Raw genomic sequence first — 21,338 nt, forward strand, 5'->3', positions numbered from 1 at the left:
TGAAAACTTTTACTTGCAACAATACTTTAAGTGAAATTTTTTGTGCAATATCAATTCAATGAGAAAGATAATAAGCGCTAAAACTATCCCTCCAGACAGTATTAAATAAACAAGGAACAGTTCGCTTGCTCCAACAGCTTTTACTCTTGAACTCAGCAAACATACAGGCTTCTTGGACAACAAAAAATTTGATATTCTGTTATTTATTCCACCAGACTGCATTTTTATCAATCTAAAAAATAAGTAAATAAGGGTTATTCAAAAACGGAAACTAATGTGATTGTTATCAATACATTAGCGAATTTCTCATTAAGTCTTCAAACAGGGATTGAAATAAAAAAGCTTTTAAGAAGTTTTTAAACTTATCAGATTTTTAAATATCGTAAAAATACTTTTCAAAGCCCTATTCATCCCCATAAGAGTTTTAAGAATCTCGACAGATTCCTCTTATATGAACCAATAGCAGAATTCATAACTGAGATGTTTTTTGAAGCTTCTACATGACTTGTCAATAAATTCTAATTCTAATTTATCTACAACAGAACTAGTCCAAAGCTACTTGATAAATCAGGCAGGTCTCCGACCGAAAAGAAGCTGCGCAGATCAGGTTCTTTTACTTACCACATTTATTGAGGCAGGGTTCCAGAGAAAACTTGAAACTGCAGCCGCATTCATAGACCTAATAGCGGTCTACGATACAGTCTGGAGAAAAGGCATGATATACAAGCTTCTCCACACAATCTCCTGTAAATTCACCGCTCGAATAATCAACAGCATGCTAGCCGACCAAACGATTCAAGTAGTCATGGCAACCGACATCAGTATCGCAAGAAAACTGAAGAATATACTGCCTCATCGATCTGCCCTTGCTCCTCTTCTCTTCAACCTGTACATCGCTGATATACCAGAAACCAGATAGAGGAAGTTTGGTTACGCCGATGAGTGGATTCCTGGCAACAAGCTGTAGCTCATTTGAAGAAACAGAAGAAACCCCCACGGCTGACTTACACACATTGGGAAAGTATTTCCGTGAATGGTGGCTCCAACCAAACGTTACCAAAACAGAGGTTTCCAGTTCCACCTAAATAATAAGCTTGCAGGAAAAACATTTAACATCCAATTCAAAAACACCACACTTGCCTACAATAAAATACCAAAGTACCTTGGGGTGACTCTTCACAGAACCCTGTCTTTTAAGGAACATCTGTCAAAAACAGCGGAAAAACTTAAATACAGAAACAACATCATCCAGACGCTGTGCGGCATAACATGGAGAGCATCGACTTCCACCTTGCGATCATCTGCCCTGGGCTTTGTCTTCTCAACCGCGGAATACTGTTCTTCAGCCTTGCTTAGCAGCCCATATATACATAAAGTAGATGCCCAATTAAACAATACAATGAGAATGATTGCTGGAGTTATCAAATGAACCCCTACGCAATGGCTTCCAGTACTGAGCTACATTTCACCACCCAAAATACGGCGCATACACTCCATCACTAGTGAGTACAAAAAGATACTTATATACTATATAGTTTTATGTATTCAAAAATTCAAGAAAAAAATCTATAAAATTCGCGTTTGTTCAATAGACGTTGCTGCTGAAATATCTTATTGCAAAGCAGTTGCGCGAGCACCTTGAAGAACCAGATGAAGGTTACTCTTGTTCTAAAACCCTTAATAACTAATAAAGGAGTTCATTAACTGACCTGTCAACAGACGAGGCAATAATAAAAATTACTGAAAGTTCTAGTAAAATTAACGAAACTTCTGAAATTTTAAAAGAAATCTACACAAAGATCGATAAGAGATTTCAGAAATAATCTGAAGGATTACCGAAACTTACAGAAAAAATTAATAAAAAACTAGAAGCTTTTAGATAAATTGAGGAGAAATTAAAAGATTATAGAAAAACGCGAAAAAAGTTTTTGGAAAACCCGGAAAATTATTTAGAAAAAACGTTATTGGACAATCTGCTACCGCGTCAGTTATTCCAATTAAGGTAAATAATATTTAAGACTGAAAAACAACTTCTAAAATTCGTGTTTATAAACATCAAAATAAATTTTATAAAAATAAAGATAAAGAAAAGACAGTTAAGATTTGATTTTACATATAAACACCTTATATTATGATAACTTACTTTTTAATACTTACGTAATAAGAAACAACTCCTTATATTGCGAAAACTTTTGTAAAACCAAACCGGTATGGACGTCTTGAATAAAAGTTATATCTGCCAGATCACATATAACTTCTTGATCGGCATTACTGAGATATGCGTAAGCAGTAGCCACCTCCATGTGAAAAGCGAAATTGCCTTTTTTAATTTTCTCCAATCCTTCGGTAGCCGACATGGTATTTGCCACGCCATTTTCATATAACTTCGTTTTGTTTAACAGACTGACGTAAAGGTTACCTCTCTGTTGAATGAGGTAGGCCATAATTGTAGGGGTAAGTTCGAATGATACCTTAAAAAAATCATATATATATATATATATATATATATATATATATATATATATATATATATATATATATATATATATATATATATATATATATATATATATATATATATATTGAGATGATTGGTGTTTAAAGAAAATAATTTATAAATTATATACTAGATAATATTAGATATAAAAAGTATTTGGTTATTTTAATAAGTTATATACTAGAGAATTTTATAAAAATTATTTATGTGAGGGCATTTTTAAGAAATTAGCATGTACCTAATAAGTGTGAAAAGTTTTATTTTAATAATTATAATGTTGTAGATGTATTTAAGTGAGCCATGTGCATAAGCAACCAACTATACGATTAAAGTGACATTTTAAATAATAATTACAAATATAAGTGGGGTTATAATAATATGTTGTTGAAAATGTGTAGTTTAATAAATTAGAGTGTTTTAGTTACTGATTTAAGTGTATATTCTGATCTGAAAAGCCTAAATGTCGATAAAATTCTCGATAGAAAAGTAAGGATTTCTCTAGATCACCGGAGATGGCTTTGTTTGCAAAATGGACTGTTCCAGAAAATTCAAACATGTAGGAGATGGAACAAATCGAACATGATTTATTGCCAGATGATTCTGGAACATGGAAAAAGATATAAATACCCGGTGATTTGGATTCAAGGCATCCGTTATGAGTTATCAGTTACCAGTTCAGTTACAGTTCAGTCAGATGACCAGTCAGTTAGTAAGAAAGTTAGTTAGAAGATAGACACATTTAGTTAGTAAATTGTTCAGTAAGTTCAAGATAGTCAGAAGGTCGAGATGTTCAATATAATAAGTTTCATGAAGATTAATAAACAGTATAAAGATAATATTATTGAAGATTAAAAATTATGTTATGTAAAAATGGTAATTGGATAATGGAAGAAAGTATCAATTGAAAATTAAAATTATATAATATTTGGTGATTGGAGATTGGTGTATTAAAAAGAAGAATAAATATAAATACAGTTAAGCAGAAATATATTTTAAATTGGTGGAAGCTGATAATTGGAAAAAGTAATTTCACAAAAACAAGGATAACCGAGGCTGAGAACGAAGACATTGAGTGGTGATTAAAATCTTTATTTTGGAGAACATTTTCATTTAGGCATTCAGTGAAAGAAAGGTACAAAATTTTGTTAATATAATTTAGTTAGTGTCATAATTATTTCAATTTTAAAGATAGTTTGTTTAAATTTTACATTGTCTATATAATTTAATTAGTTTCATAAGAATTTCAATTTAAAGATAGTTTATTTTAAATTTTGCATTGGTTATGTTAGATCTATATGTGTGTTTCATAATAGATATAATAAAGATAATTTAAAAAAGTGCTTACAAACTAATTCTTTGAGAACCGCGATAAAAACCCTATATATATATCATTAAAAAAACACTCATTGCTCATCATTCACAAATAATACATCATAACAATATATATATATATATATATATATATATATATATATATATATATATATATATATATATTTCTAAGAACAAAAAATACTTTTTAGAAAAATATATTCTGTATTAACAATAACAATATAATCTGAAATATAAAATTTATAAAAGTACCCTCGTTTGACTTGGAGTGTGGACAATGTATTCTGCCAATACAGCATTTTCAAATAAGAAATCTGCAAATGATCATGGCGTGGACTATTCTGAATGTGATACTTCTTACGATATCACTTGTATATGATTTCTAACTTTTCTGTTAGGATTTGACTCTGCGATAAATAACTTTGGTTTTTAGAAAAACTTTAAATAAAGTTTGGAGATTTCTTTTCGAAAAAAAAACTGATATCGAAGCCGCCGTGTGCTTCGCTTAAATACTTTTGTTGCTCTTTTTGTGATTGGTCCTGTGTGCATAAAAGTAAGCCTTATTATCCAGTTTAGCTACGTTTGTTTTGTAGAGTTGGTTTCTATGCAGTTGAAAGCCTTATTTGTCCTGTTTTCAATATTAGCTAGCATCGTTGTTAGATTCAAGCTTATTGTATATCCCATGCTTATGACATATTGTGTTAGTTATAACGACTTTACTTTTCTTCAGATGTTATTTCGATGTACGTTTGGTCTTACCAGAATTTTGCGATTGGTCTGTCCGATAAAAGATGTAATGACCATCAGAGTAGATGTCACCTTTATATGCTTGCCGCTTACGTGAAACCCAATGAAAATTTCCAAGATATATATCATATCTAAATAAAGCCCGTTCAGTACCTTTACAGTATTTTATTCAAGGCAATACCTACTTTTAGGTTACTTTCATATAGCTCCTTAATGGTACTAATAACTTCTGGAACACCACTTAATAGCGAAGAAACCAAACTCGATGTATAATAATTGTAAGCCATCATGGACATAATTAAAAGGGATAAATATATTATTCGACCACTAAATCTGTAGGGTACTATTGCAGAACCTGCAAAATAAAGCAAACTATATCAATTTAAAATTCGTGTAATATGTTCTATTATATATTTTTTTGTTTCCATGTGGTAACTAAATCGTTGTAATATATGGTAATATTATTAATTGAAATAATTCTATAGACCTATCAAAAAAATCGTAACATTACGCCTTGCCCAAATTTATAAATAAATGACAGAATATACAGTTGACATACTAGGTTTTAGTGAGACACAGTGGATTGGAACGGGAGAACACGTCAACATGGAAGGAGACCTGCTGATGTACTCTGATAAAACGGATGAAGTGACATGCAAATGGAGTAGGAATTCTGTTTAGTAATGTAACAAAAATCTTTCTTATGGAATGGAAACCAGTTTTATAGTTTTCAAACCGTTTTTTCGAAAATATTTGTTTTTCAGTGCTACGCATCAACAAAACAAGCAACTTAAGAAGAAAAATAGGCTTTCTAAGAATGGCTTGAAGCCACATTATAACAAATTAAAAGATCCGATATAAATAAAAACGGGTGTGGCAGTCCAGTGGGACTGCCGGTAGAAGTTACACTTCTATACACGCATTCGTCGTTACAAATTTATTTGGAAGTCAATCTGCACAATCATTACATATGTAATGCTATAGGTAAGACATAGCAGAAAGAGAAACAGAATTAATAACAACTTCATCATTCAATTTTCGCTTATCCACTGCTGGACATAGATCTCCCTCATAATTTTCCATCTATTTCGATCTTGTGCCTCTTGCATCCAATTCCTATGACAACGTTTTAGATCGTCAGTCCAACGTGTTGGTGGACGACCTCTGCTTCGGTAGGCATCATCTCTTGGTCTCCATTCCAATGTGTATAAGAAAAATACACTACAATACAGTGCAACATAATTCAATATAATACAATACAAATTAAAATGCAATATTCATAAGTATTTAAAAATGACAATAATATACATAACTTTTCTACTTACGCATATTAATTTACCATGTAATAATATTAATAAAAGAGTCCTCCTCGACTGTGAATCGAACCCCGGTCTCCTGCGTGACATGTGGGTATACTGACTACTATACTACCGAGGAAATGACACAAACGTATTTCAAAATTGACAGTTCTGGATCATACAGTGATTGATTGAGATTATTATTTTAAAATACAAAAGACTAATATAATTATGAACATTTAATAAATAATACAAAACATATCACATAAATAATAATATTAATAAATATTTTATTATATATATAATATTATATGTATATATATATATATATAATATATAATATTATATATATATATATATATATATATATATATATATATATATATATATATATATAATATATATAATATTAAATATGTATACAAAAGGAACATTTTTTTAATCGAGAGAGGAAAAGAGAGAAAATATATCTTCTGTCTCTCTCTTACTCATTATCTTACATATGTAATGATTTCACAGATTCACTCCCATACAAATTTCCAACGTGGAGCGCGAGTATAGAAGTATAACTTCAAAAAAGTGATCGAAGTAAGATGATCAGAAGGATGATTCTTCTTGTTATTGGAGAACGTTGTTTCCACAATCCAGAAAGTGTTAAGGAAATCGCCGTACAACCACACTTAAAGTCAAATCGATCACATTGCAATAAGTAAGCTTCTTCTTCTCGTGCCACTCCTAGCGGAGATGGGAAATCATCATGGCCACTGCGACTTTGTTAGCAGCGCGCCTAAAAAGTTCAATCGAACTACACCCGAACCATTCACGTAGATTACGAAGCCACGATATTTTTCTTCTTCCCACACTTCTTTTGCCCTTAATTTTGCCCTGCATGATATTTCTTAAAAGTTCGTACTTTTCACCTCTCACAATGTGCCCCAAGTATTCAATCTTTCTAGTTTTTATCTCATTTAGAATTTCGCATCTTTTGTCTAAAGTTTGGAGTACTTGCGTGTTAGTGACGCGGTCCATCCATGATATTCTGAGAATGCGCCTATAGCACCACATCTCGAAAGCTTCGATGTTTTTTGTGGTCAACTGTTTTAGTGTCCAAGCCTCTACTCCATACAACAGGGTAGAAAAGACATAACACCGCAGCATTCGTATTCGTAACTTTATATTGATATCACGATTGCAAAAGAGTTTGCGCATTCTATTAAAGACTGATCTAGCGATTTCTATTCTACATCTAATCTCTTTTGTTTGATCAGTATTGTCTGTGATCCAAGCACCTAGATATTTATAACAGGACACACGCTCAATCGTTGTATTGTCTATTACAAGATTAGCTCTGATGTTCTTTGATTTCGTGATTACCATAAATTTAGTTTTTTTCAAATTAATTTTCAAGCCGTAACTGTTACAGTATATATTGAGACTTTGAACGAGATGTTGTAGTTCTACTAGCGTTCCCGTTAGGAGAACCGTATCGTCAGCATACCTTATATTGTTGATCGTCTCACCATTTATTATCAGACCAAGATCTTCTTCCTCGAGTGCTTGTTCACAAATAGCTTCACTATACAGATTAAATAAAAGTGGCGACAAGATGCATCCCTGCCGGACTCCTCGACGGATTTGAATTTCTTCTGTTAGCCTACCCTCAACCTTCACATTTGCTGTTTGATTCCAATATAGGTTGCATATAATTCGAATATCTCGGCTGTCTATATTTTTCTTTATTAGAATTTGTCTTAGTGGTTCATGTTGTACTTTGTCAAAGGCCTTTTCGAAATCAATAAAGCAGGTGTAAATTTCTTGGTTCATGTCTAAGCATCTCTGTGAGAGAACGTTCATTGCAAACAGAGCCTCCCTTGTACCCAGCCCTTTTCTGAATCCCATCTGAGTGTTAGTGATGTCTACGTCTAATTTGCTATAGATCCTATTATGGATTATTTTCAGGAACAGTTTTAGAGCATGACTCATCAAAGCTATCGTACGATATTCGCTGCATTCCCTTGTATTTGCCTTTTTTGGCAGTAGTATAAAGGTCGAACGGAGCCATTCCCTAGGTATTATTCCAGTTCTATATATTGTGTTAAATAGATCTAGGAGTATTTTAATAGATTCATCGTCCATAAGTTTGAGCAGTTCTACGGGAATTTCATCAGGACCGGGGGCCTTACCACTTTTCGCTTGTTTGATTGCATAATCTATTTCTTCTCTGATTATATCAGGCCCTGTATCATCTGTATATTCGTTTGAGATTTCTTGTCTATCTTTGTCATCAAAAAGTTGTGATATGTATTCTGTCCATCGATTCATTTTTTGTTGTAAATCTGTTATAAGTAAACCATCTGTATCTTTGATCTGTCCTGTCTGTGTTGTTCTTCTCCTTCCTGTCATTTCTTTAATCTTTTTGTGTACATTAAAAAAGTCATATTTTCGCTCCAGTTGTTCCAACTCCTGGCATTGCTCACTTAGCCATCTTTCTCTAGCTTCTCTTATTTTCTTTTTTATCAGTTTATCTGTTTCTTTGTATCTTATCGGATTATTTGTTTTGTGTACCCTTCTTTCACACATCAACTGTAGTATTTCCTCATTCATCCATTCTTTATGTTTCCTTTCTTTCGGTGTTAAATTTTCTCTCCCTGCCAGCATTACGGCATGTTTAATATTCTCCCATTTTTGGTCTATGTTATCAGTATTTCTATTCAGTTTCTCTATATTTTGTAAATTTTCTTTGATGTTCACTATTGTTTTCTCTTTTATAAGCATAATAAGTAAGCAGTACTATCTAAATATCTTTCAGATGTGAGATCATGGAGGCAGATTAATACCGTACAGAAATCCAAGATTTATCCAACTAAAAATCTTCCACACAAGTGTATTACTATATGACTGTGAAACATGGAAGATATCAGCACCCTTAGATGTCAGCTTAGTATACCAAAGATGAGTTTTTATGAATAGAGCGTTACGGAAAAACCTTCGTATTTTGAACTAATCGACACTCAAATGAAATTTTATGGAACCAAATCAACCAATAAAATCTCATAAAGCAAATGTGGAGATGACGGGTCACACACTCCGTAGACCCCAAGATGACATTGAAAGAACAACGATATATTTACCATTTTATACCGTTTTAGACTATTTTATTTTCTTTATTAAGTGACGAACTATATAAAAGCAAAAAAGCTTATTCCAAGACTTACTACGAGTTTGTTATTATAAATGAATCGATTACCTTGTTGTGCAATGGTCGATATGGCTATCAAAATAGAAGTACAAAAGCTATATTTAATTTTTGTTTCGGCAAAAGTATATTCGATCCAATAAACAGCGAATATAGCAAATCCAACGATTACTGTAGTCAATACGAACACGTACCAAGTTTTTATCGAGAATGGTTTTAGAACTTCTGTTCCTGGCTTGGTTTTTCCTGGATTGAGAAATAGAAAGCCAGTCCTAAAAATTAATAAACAAACTTAATTATGTCATTATTTTTGAAAATTTCCTTCTAGTTCTTCTTTATATGTATATAATTAATTCTTACCTGTAGATGTAATCTGGACTTATAATCTCGTGGTACTTGACTCTTGGTATGCTCATATATCCTCCTGCCGTACAAATGTCAACTTTGTTCTCGTAGAGTAACTTAGAGATGCCTCCGTCGATTCCATAAGTAGTATTACCAAACCATTCGTGTCTTGTTGTCACATTGTAACTGAGACATTTTGTTTAAAAAATATTTTAATATAAAAATTACGAACAAAAATAAGGATACAGAAGAAAAGGAAATTATATATTAGAATTGATTTGATTTATTTATTTTGAATGTAAAGTCCTGACAGGACTATGACATGGGACATACGGCACAAGGCCTCGCTCACAACATTATATACCGAGTTCGTAGTAGAACGAGTACTTCTGAATCCATATTGTGTAAGATAATCTGTTCAATCACTTTCCCAAAACTAGAGACAATGGGTATGTGATTGTCAGTTTTTGAGGAATCACCTTTTTTATAGATAGTTTAGGTTAGGTTAGGCTAGGTTTACAGATAAGTAGTACTTTTGAGTATTTTAGTACTTCCGGAAATACTCCAGTTGATAAAATTAAATTAATAACATGAATGAAAGGTGTTAAAACTATTTAGTATGTTTCTTTTCAGATTTAGTTTCAAAATCTTGCTGTTAATTTAGTGAACCTCTCTATAATTGGAAATATTAAGAGGCTTAATTACTTAAGAGATCTCTTCTTCCACAATGGGCCGAAAAGAAGGACTTGCTCGGAGAAGGATAACTTTTGTAACTGAAGAGGACATTGAATTTTATTAGTGACAAGGGATGTAATTACACACAACCAAACTTATATGGAATCACCCAGTATTTCTTACTAATAATAAGAAATGTGTGACAACTTTTTTGCAGATAAGAGATAAAGGTTTTTGTTGGACATACCATTCATAATTGATAAAATTTGATCAAGTACACATTGAAAAATTTTATTATTTGTGTCAAGTTGTAAAACCGAGACGTCAGAGTAAAGTTTGTGTTCAAAAAAGGTAATATGCCCTAAGTAGGTTTGTCAGATGTTCAGAGGGGAAGAATTGTTGCTCTTGTTGAGCAAGGAATGTCACAAAGGCAAATTTCAGCTACGCTACACGTCTCGCAGAGCGTTCTTTCAAAAACATATGCAAGATTTTTAGAATTGGGTACACTCAAGAACAGGCCTAGAGAAAGCCGTCGTAGAGTAACTAGTGATCGACAAGACCGGTTTTTAGGTCAAAAAGCTAGAAGAAATCCAACCTCTTTTCATCCGGAGCTCCAAAGGCAACTTTTACACACTACAGGTATTGACATTTCAGTTGAAACAGTAGGAAAGAGACTTCGTTCCCAAAATTTACTTAGCAGAAGGCAGTTGAGGGTTCCCGAGTTATCCAGACAGAACAAAATTGATCAGCTGAATTGGTGTCTGGAACACCAGAACTGGACAAATGAAGATTGTCGAATGCGGGTTTTAAGAGGTCGAGGCAGACAAGTTAGACTGCAAACTGCCAAATCCGTTCCAAAATATAAAGGAGGAACTGTAATGTTTTGGGGAGGTATTATGATGGGAGAAAAAAACACCTTTGCGTCCCTTATGGCAAAGTTTAACGGGTTGCCGGTATGTCGATTTGCTACTACAACCCATAGTTAGGCTGTGGCGAGGTGCAGTGGGAAATATTTTCATTTTAATGCACGATAATGCCCCTCCACATACCAGCAGAGTTGCCACAGACTTTCTGGAAACTGAAGATGTCACTGTTCTGAGCTGGCCTGTCTTCTCACCTAATATTAATCCCATTGAACATGTGTGGAAACTCATTAAAAGAAGGATTAGAGCTCGAGGGGATAATTCAGGTAATGCGGATCAGCTCATTCAAGTCGCTCTAGAAGAATGGGCAAACTTACCTCAAGAACAAGTTGACGATTTGATTAGAAGCATTCTCCGTCGGATTGAAGCTTGTATTAGAGCTAGAGGTGGCAACACTGACTATTAAAATGAACAACAAGACTGTATCTTTCTTTAGTCAACCATTGCAATGTTTTTATTTGTTCGTGTTTTTTTGCGTTTTTGTTAATTTCAAGCATTTGTAACATTTTTTGATTGTTTTTTGATAGTAATTAAACTGGTTTAGTATAAAATGCAGTTCGTTTTCCATTAAAAAAATTTAGTAATACTTTACAAAATCGGAAATACTGGGTGATTTATCCATATAAGTTTGGTTGTGTGTATATTCTCTATAGTTGTAATAAAAAATTGATTTATTTCGTCTGGAGGTAGATTAGATTGTACCGAACTGGATCTTATATTGTTTTTTTTCAAGATTTACTATTTTTTAGCAGCCTCTAGGCTTATTATGGGAATTAGTAATACAATCTAAGTAAGCTGACTGTTCAGCATTTTGTAATTGCCGAATATATTCAAATTTTTGTTGTTTATACCCTTTGAACATCGGGATCCTTGGTTGCATCTGCAATGTGTTTAATAAGGGAAAGATTAGATCTGTAAGACCTTAATTCATTATTAAACCATTGCACGGTGTTTTTCAGCAGTTTGTCGTACTTTTTTTAGTGGAAAATGCTTTAATATTAAGTTGTTAGAAGTTTTGGTTAGAAAGAACATCAACAATCAGGATCATTATTGATATCATAGAAAAAGTCCATCTTTGTACTGCCTAGTGCACGTTTAAGCTTGTGTAAACCAGAAGAAGTAACAAGTCGTCGAAATTTTTGATTAATGTCAATAATTTTATGCTCAGAATTAATAAATATAAATTGAGCTCGATGGTGAGAAAAACAAAGTTCAAATACGCCCACTCTGTAGATATTTTCAGAAAAATTTGTCATAATGTCGTCGATACAAGTACTGGATTGAGATGTGATTTTCGTATAATCGACTTTATTTGAAATACACTGCAAATTTATATGAAACATGCCTACCGTACCTTGTCGAATTAGTTTATTTTGATAAGAATTTGTAAAAGTTTCTAGGTTTCTTCTTTCGTCTTCTTTATGTGCTGAAAATTTCTTTTGAAGTTAAATCTTCTATCTAGATCTGTAGACTTCGTCAATTTTATCGAAAGGTTTTATACCTCATATGTAGAGTATTTGTCACTTCCGTGGACGTATAAATAAAGATCTTTATTTATACGTCCATGGTCACTTCCAAGTTCTATGCTACTCCACGCAGTTAAAGTAATATCGTGTGCCATCTCACCCAAGAATTTTAGGCTCTCATATCAACATCTATGCGTGACACATATACAAAATGTTGTCTGAGAATGGTATTTACAGTAGACGATTCGTTACTTCCAATAATCGGTTTGTATTTGTTTTCTTTTTTCGATTGGGTATTCCAACATCTGTCCTGTTTTTATACTGTTAGTATTTTCTTTCTGTTTAACACTAATGTATGAATTTAGTCGACTTGTGTTTTTATTTAATAGCAATTAATGAATTCTTGACTGGTTGAACATGAGCTGCTTAGGCCTGCTTTATTTACAGTTTTTTTCGTTAGATAACGTTAGTACGGGTATGAGTGAACTTGTATTATAGTTATCTTTTATAAAGAAATTAAATCTTGTTGCTCTTCCGTACGTTTTCAAAATGAAATGATAGTTTACTTACTGCTGTAAGTTCGCTTTTCATTTTAGATAATTCCTTATTTGTATTTATAACTGATCACTAAAGCTCGGATTTATAGGCAACAAAAATTGAAGAAAAAGGCGCCTATATAGGCAAAGATTTTTATTATAAAAGGCAGGAATATTAACATTTAGGCAAAATATGGGCAATAAAGGAATATAACTTATTATTTATTGTACAAAGTAAATTAACGTAATATTAATTTAAGGCAGGTATATTTACACATCATAATCATAACATTAGTATAAATAAACTAGTAACTAAATAACTGTAAATTAATAATTAAACATCATTGTAACCACTTAAAATTATATCATTAATAGAAACAACTAAATGTTTTTCAATATTTTCGGTCTTAAAACTATGTCTTCGATCACTTAAAATTAATTTGTACATTGAAAACGAACGTTCGACATCGACAGATGTAATTGGAGCATATTTCAGAGCGGATAATAAATCTGGCATAATTTGAAATTCCTCGGAAAATATCCCATTCAAAACTTTAGTAACATTAGATAAAAACGAAAAACCTTCATTCTTGTCGAAAACATATTTCATTTTTTTTTTTTTTTTTAATTAATTGACCGTTACTTCCAGGTGCCGATTTAATTTTCGTCTTTAAATTATCTATTAATTTTACTGACTCACATAAATTTATATCTTGTTTTTCTAATAAGGTAATTGTGGTAACTATTAATTTATAATTGTTATTGATATAAGCGAGTTCCTGTTTCAATTTGGGATTTGTTAATATTTTTTTGCTTCTCGAATGGCTTCGGAAATATCATCATCAAATTCTGACATGACACATAACTAATTCTATTTTATTGCAGTGTTCAAAGTAAAAAAAAAAACTGCTTCGAGCCAGGTTCCCTACCTTATAATTACTGGTTTAGGTGGCAAAGGGACACCGGGAAGTCTTTCTTTATATATTTGCACCCTGAATGGAGCCTTTTTTCATAAAATTTATAAAATTATTTACCAACGGAAACAGATTTCTTATTTCTTCAGCAATTCTATTTACCCCGTGGGCTACACAAGTGCAATGAATTAAATTAGGATAAAAAATCTTTAAATTAACAGCAGATTTTAACATATATGCCGCAGCCTCTGAAAGCATTAAAACTATTTTATTCACTGGCATAGCGTTGGGTAAAAAGAGGTTTGTTAAACTATCTTGTATAAATCGACATATTGTTAAATTGTTTGTTTTTTCCAATTCTTTAACGGCAACTAAATAAGGTTTTCTCGCAAAGTTTTCGTTCAAAATTCCAATCATTAAATTAGCTATATACCTGCCGCATACATCTGTCGTTTCATCCATGATAATATACAAAAAATTGTCCTCTAACTCCCGCTTAATTTTTGAAATACATTCCACATAACATTTTTCCACAGTATGTTTTCTCAATGTACTCTCGTCCGGTATGGATTTATTAAGATATTTTTCGAAAAAGCGTTTAAAACTAGGGTTATTAACTTTATATATAGGAATGTTGGATGCAATCATCATCTGGCATAAATCAAATTTAAATGCGTCTTCCTCCTTTTTTTTGAACTGCTTAAACTATCCCGCAGATATATTTGGGCTAACTTAGAGGAATTTAATTTTTCCAAATTACGTTTATGAAGTTGGGTTCCACAATGCTGGTCAATAAAGTACTTTTTTCTACTTGAAATCTGAGAATTAAAAAAAAATAATTAGAATTCTAAAACCGCTTTAGAATTTAGTTATTTTGTGGGACGAGAAAAAAAGAGAAAAAATAAAACTTACCGCTTTGCCGCATGGTTTACAAAATGCTCCATCTCCTTCTAGAGAAAGTTCCGAATAAGGTGCGATCCATAGCCTTAATTTAGATGTCATCTTTTCACACAAATGTCTAAAACGTTTTAAAACGTGTTCTTTGCTTTTCGGTATACGCAACAAAACTAAACTAGGATATAGCAATTTGTGACTAAACTCTGATACAGTAACCGACAGTACAACTAATAATAAACTAATAAAGCTTAGGGATTTCCAAATAGTTAACCCTCAAGTCTCGATCAGGTACATTTTCCTAGAAATCTGTTATATAAACAAACCATTGATATTTTATTATTGACCCAAAATTTTATTATAGAATGGTTTAGTAATAGAATAATATCATGGGTAGTACTATGAAATTTTAAAAAAGGCACCAACCAATAGGCAGAATTTATGAAAAAAAAGCAAAAAGTGCAAAAAACAATTATAATAGGCAAAATAGGCAAAAAAAGGCATTTTGCCTATAATCCGAGCTTTACTGATCACACACATTGTCGTCTAGGTTATGTCCGACATCAAATGCTTCAAGATCTTTTTGCACTGTTAGTGTTAATCTATTAACATACTGTAAATTCTATCAATTAATTCCTGCTTTTTTATCTTATTTAATTCTGCTGTTAAAACTTCGACTTAACTATCTGACGCCATCTTGGAGATTAGATTAGATTAAAACAGATTTATAATAATAGCAATGTAACGATACTTACTTAAAGTTGTGCACATCTTTGAAAACTAGAAATAGAAAAAAGAAATACTTTTGAAACTGTCTGGGCTCCGCTCGTATGGCAGCAATGAATTCGGTTTCATTTTCGACAGGATATTTCACCTACAAACAAATAAATATTAAGTTTACAAGGAATAGTCAATTCTCTCCTGTTTTAGTAGCAACCGTAAATAGATATTTAGTCTTGACTATTATTACTAACCCCACTTCCGGTTCTGATCAAAACTCCTCGCATATCCCTCCTTTTTTCATAAAAAGACAAATTTTTCTTAAAGAACGTAATATTTTTTCCTTCATATACGCCTATTTGATTGACTTGTATAGGTACTTCCAAACCTAATTTGTACACCTCAAATAGTTCGTATTTATCCTCGTTTAAGGAAGTAAAAGTTATTTTGGAATCAAGTCTGACGTCTAAAGGCACAAAAAAACTTTTGATCGTTTCTTTAGTGGTAGGAGTTTGAGATATTATGAACCAATTGTATTTGCTTCGGAATTTTTTAATTTCAGGGTCCTAAAAAATAAACAATAATAATAATAATGTTTATTTAGGAAGCTTACATAGATTATAACAAACAAAAAGCATACTAAACACTAAATAAACATAAAAACTCACTGAAGTAGAGCTACTATAAAAGTAGCACCCCTTGTGCGTGAGACTTAAAAATATATATTCAAATAAAGAAACATTTAACAAATATATAAATATAAATAGTAAGTTACATATGCTTACTTACAAAAATACATTAATTTTAATTTTATTATAGCATGTGACACAACTGTGAGTAAAGTTTGTTTAGCAGAAAATGGTTGAGTTTAATTAGTGCGGTCGTAAATATTATTAAATTTATCTGAATTGGCCCATTGTTAAGACCTTGTATCTCAGGTAAACCATTGTTACCTGAAACCGGACCTTTTATACTATTATCGGTTAATCCAGGATGTTTATATTCCGTACTAATTGGAGTCAACCATTTACTGCTAAACAAACTTTACACAAATGTAAGTACATGATATTCATTGCAGCAAATTCAAGAAATGTGATAGTTTTTAATCAAACTTTATTTAGATATTTATTATTTATTACTATTTTTGTGTCTTTTATAATTTTTAATTTGTTTTAAATTCTCTGGTAGACAATTGTATAATTTGAGCCCTATGTAACCAACATTTTTCTGGAGTATAGATTTATTACATTTAGGTAAAATTGCACTATTCCTTGAATATCTAGTTTGATGTGCATAATAATATCTTTTTTTCATGTATATGTATAAGGGCTTTCTTCTTTAAGTGCCATCTCCGCGAGGAAGGTTGGCAATCACCATGGATATTCTGACCTTCGAGGCAGCTGATCTGCCTGATCTGATCAACCAAACCACTCTCTCAGGTTCTTCAATCAGGAAACGCGTCTTCTCCCTACGCTTCTCCTACCCTCTACTTTTCCTTGAATTATGAGTTTCAAGATGTTGTATCTTTCGCCTCTCATCACATGTTCGAGATATCGCAATTTCCTTTCTTTTATTGTATTTTCCATTTCCCTCTCTCTGCCTATTCTCCTTAACACTTCTGTATTCGTGACTCTATCTACACATGGAATCCTTAACAATCTTCTAAATGTCCATATTTCAAACGCGTTAAGTCGATTTATTCTATTCCGGTTTAATCTCCATGATTCAGCTCCATAGTAGAGTATACTGTGTACATAGCATTTAATTAGCCTTATTCATGTGTTGAGAGGCGAAAGATACGAATTACTTCAAGATATACTGGAAGGAAAAGTACAGTGTAAAAGATCAGTAGGAAGACGCCAAAACTCGTGGCTAAAAGATCTGAGGAGATGGTTCGACCGCTCATCCGCAGAAATCTTTCGCGAAGCAGTTTCCAAAACTACAATTGCCATTTGGATCGCCAACCTTCGAAAGGAAATGGCGCCATGAGGTGAAGAAGATTCTGGGGGCCAATGTCAGATCTTTGCTGCACAAAATCTTTTTCATTTTCACGAAGTTGGCACGTGCTTTTTCAATTCTGACTCTTATTTCTGCAGTATAATCGTTATTTTCTGTAATTATCGTCCCAAGTAAGTATATCTTTTTACTCTCTCAATCTGCTCGCCGCCTACCGTTAATATTTCGTTTGTATTGTTGTTATTGCTAATTGTTATGAATTTGGTTTTTTTTAATGTTAAGAGAGAGTCCGCATTCTCCACTATATCTTAATATTTTGTTCATTATTCGTTCTAAGTCTTCCAAGTTGTCGGCTATTATGACTGTACCGTCGGCATACCTAATGTTGATAATTTTAAACTTCCGTCCACTTTTATGCCGACTGTTTCGTTTACCAAAGCTTCTTGTATGATTTCTTAAGAATCAGCATTAAACAATAACGGCGACAGTATGCAACCTTGCCTGACCTCTCTCCTTATCTCCACTTTTTCTGACACTTCTCTTCCAATTTTCACATTTGATCGTTGGCTGTAGAATAAATTTGATATCAATGTTACATCCATCACATCCACATTCTTGTTTTTGAGTACTTCTATAAGTCGGTCATGTTTTACCTTATCGAATGCCTTGTTGTAGTCTATAAAGCATATATAAAGATCTCGATTAACATACAAACATCTTTGGGTTAGTACGTTAAAAGAAAATAGTGCCTCTCTTGTGCCCACTCCATTCCGAAATCCAAACTGGGAACCACTAATATCCATTTCCAGCTTAGCCTGTATTCTATCATAGATGATTTTTAGCAGGGTTTTTAAGGCAGTTTTAGCAATTCACTTGGTATTTCATCTGGACCAGCAGCTTTATTATTTTTCATGAACTTTACTGCATGCATAAGTTTAGACTTTGTTATTTCGGGTCCCTCGTCTTTACTCTGATTATCTTCATATGTATTTTCCTGTCTCTGGTCATGGAATAATTATTCCTCTGTATATTCTTTCCATCTTCCTAATTTTTGTTCTATCTCCACTAAAATGTTTCCTTGTTTGTCCATTAGTATACTTGAGGTTTTTTGTTTTGCTACCCCAGCCAATTCTTTAATTTCTTATGGAGATTGAAGTTATCATATTTGTTTTGTAAGTCTCCTATTTCTTGGCATTTTCCAGCGAACTCTGTTTCGGATTTTTGTTTTAAATTGCCCCATTTATTTGCATCCTAGAAAATGGCTATGTCATCAGCAAAGCATATTATCTTGCCTGTAATATTCAGTCTGAATAGATCATTGATGTAGATATTGAAGAGAATTGATCCTATAAAACTGTTCCCTGTGGGATTCCACAGGATATAATTCTTCCCTTACTAATTTCTCCATCTATACAAACATGGTGTTGCCTGTTTAGAAGATAACTTTCTAGGATATTATATGCAAGTCCTTTAATACCATATTTTTTTAAGTTTAGTGAGTAATATTTTATGTGAAACAGTGTCAAATCATCATCATCATCATTTGGCTCTACAACTATTTGCCTCCATTGTTGTAGGTCCTCAACAGCTATTTCTCATTACTGTATTCCCATTTTGCGTAGATCACTGGCTACTGCGTCCTTCCATCTCTTTCTTGATCGATCAACTGACCTTCTGCCATCGGGCCTTTCCCAGAATGTGGCGTTCAGGAGTCTTTAGTCACTCGATCTTAGTACGTGGGCAGCCCATCTTATTCGGTTTGAAACAGTATCAAATGCCTTTGATAAATCTACAAATATACAAAGAGCTGGTCTTGCTTTATCAAGAGATATTGGCTGTTAGAGCACAGATTACACCTTCAGTGGATTTTCCTTCTTGAAATCCATACTGACATTCAAATAGTATATTGAATTTGTTTAAAAAATTTATTAGTCTTATCAAATTAATTATTATTTTTTTTTATAATTTGCCTATGTTTGAGATTAGGGTGATAGGCCTATAATTCTGACAATATATGTCTTCGGCAGATTTGAATAGTGGTTTAATAGTTATAGTTTTTAAAATATCTGGAAAAATGTCTAAATTCAGACATGTATTTATTATTTATATTAGGGGCTTTGAAATTGTTTGGTTATTTCTTTTAAAGTTTCAGATCTAATGTTATCATGTCCTGATGACTTTTTATATTTTAAATATTTTGTTATTACTTCAACCTCATTTTCGGTCGTTGGAAATAGGTACATAGGATTATTTATTTTCAATATATTTTCTCGAAATTCAGTTGGCTCAGGAATCATATTTTAAATTTTAAATATTTAGTTAATTTATAAAAGTAATGAAACAATAAAGAAAATTTGTAGTGTTATCTTGTTTCATTCTTATCACGATTAATAATAAGTACAGAGAATAAAATACAACAATAAACATTGTTTTATTTAGGCACAACTTTCGATGTACTAAGCTGACTCTCGACTTTCGTAAGTTGATTCCTTCATTTTCTCTTATTCCTTGTAGACATTCTTCCAGTTCTCTCGGATTTTGCCATTAGAATACGTCCAGCTAGTTGACTTTTACCTGCTCTAACAAGATGCCCTGCTAACTAAAGGTTTCTAATTTTTATTGCATTTTATTCATATAGTATGCTTAAAAGCATATGCTATGAATATATTTCCCAATTATTATTTTTTTTTAAATAAAGATATGAAAAAATGTTTGTGATGATAGTTTACCAACAAACCTTTTGCTGTAATATGTTGGTTGCGACAGGACAGCCAAAGTCTACAATAATTGACAAATCATCGTACTTTTGGAAATCAATTTTATTAAAAACCTCTTCTGTGTTTACGATAGCTATGCGAGTGCTATTGTTCGACATAATATACTTTAGTAGGATCACTTTCTCTGAAATTAAAAATAAATCTTAAAAAAAAACATGTCAAATTTAGAAATTGGAGACTAACACTTCTTCTGAAGTACTTTTCGTACTTTTCTAAAGATCCAATCTTGTGATTAAACACAAAACAATTATGTATAGAAAATATACTTAGAAACAACTAACAATAACTACGGATGAATCTACAGCTACCTGGGGAAAGGAATGCCAAAGGTTGAAACGTTTAAAACAAATGGAAAAGGATAATGCGAATGAATAATAAAAGTAAAATGTAATGGCATGTTTCTCAAAACAGAAAACCAAAAAAGGTATATCGATGAAAGGCGTATATCATACAGTTGCCTTCCATCGAACAAGTCGCACTAATACTAAATTTGAACAGTTTTGATAAATAATATCCCAATCACTCTTTCAAGATCCCGTATGAATTACAATATATGTCGAGACACATAGATCTAAATAAAAAAGTATTAGTGAAGCAAATATACAGTTAACGGCTAAATTACGGAATATTATCATTATTTCGAGAACCGTCGAGTTTTGAGGGAAATCCCGAAACAGGTCAATTTTTGTTATAAAATACCCATATTATAACGTATATGGACTAGGGATGATGTCACCGGTGTAGGTGTAGTGATGTAATCGTTAATTTTTTAAAATAGAAATCGGTATAATGCGACACCTCATTTAAACGAGAATTTAATTCTCTATTTAACGACATTACATTTTTAACTAAAATATTTTTGTAAGGGTACAAAAACAATTTATTTTAATTTAAATTAAACTAAATTATAACTAATGGTTTAATTAATCATGTACTTTAAAGTAACCAAATTATGCATAATAATTATTTTAAATTAAATGTTCGAAATGCCATCCATCGGTTTCTTGACAATATGCGAATCTAGGGATACATTCATCAAGTACATTGCGGATGACTTCTGAA

At 32.2% G+C, this 21,338-nt stretch overlaps 1 protein-coding gene across 1 annotated transcript; it reads right to left on the minus strand.

The window, feature by feature from the left end:
• On the minus strand, positions 1-20,399 carry LOC140450129 (ionotropic receptor 75a-like). The gene is made up of 8 exons (XM_072543566.1): positions 20,237-20,399; positions 15,798-16,109; positions 15,579-15,697; positions 9,431-9,601; positions 9,122-9,342; positions 4,762-4,931; positions 2,158-2,471; positions 1-232 (listed from the first exon to the last, which is right to left on the minus strand). The coding sequence occupies exons 1-8, from the start codon at positions 20,372-20,374 to the stop codon at positions 10-12; spliced, it is 1,668 nt and encodes a 555-aa protein (XP_072399667.1). The 5' UTR covers positions 20,375-20,399; the 3' UTR covers positions 1-9.
• Between the last annotated feature and the right edge of the window lie 939 nt (positions 20,400-21,338).

The sequence above is a fragment of the Diabrotica undecimpunctata genome, chromosome 9, assembly GCF_040954645.1.
Source record: "Diabrotica undecimpunctata isolate CICGRU chromosome 9, icDiaUnde3, whole genome shotgun sequence".
Classification (NCBI taxonomy): Eukaryota; Metazoa; Arthropoda; class Insecta; order Coleoptera; family Chrysomelidae; genus Diabrotica; species Diabrotica undecimpunctata.

What these genes read in the sequence shown, in the direction of transcription:
- LOC140450129 (XM_072543566.1), bottom strand. Translation starts at nt 20,374, where the DNA reads ATGTCGAACAATAGCACTCGCATAGCTATCGTAAACACAGAAGAGGTT. An exon ending in AAAGATGTGCACAACTTTAA is followed by an intron (nt 9,602 to 15,578) that starts GTAAGTATCGTT and finishes AAAATGTCTCAG; the next exon opens with TTACAATGTGACAACAAGAC. An exon ending in AAGGAGTTGTTTCTTATTAC is followed by an intron (nt 233 to 2,157) that starts GTAAGTATTAAA and finishes CTTATTTTTTAG; the next exon opens with ATTGATAAAAATGCAGTCTG.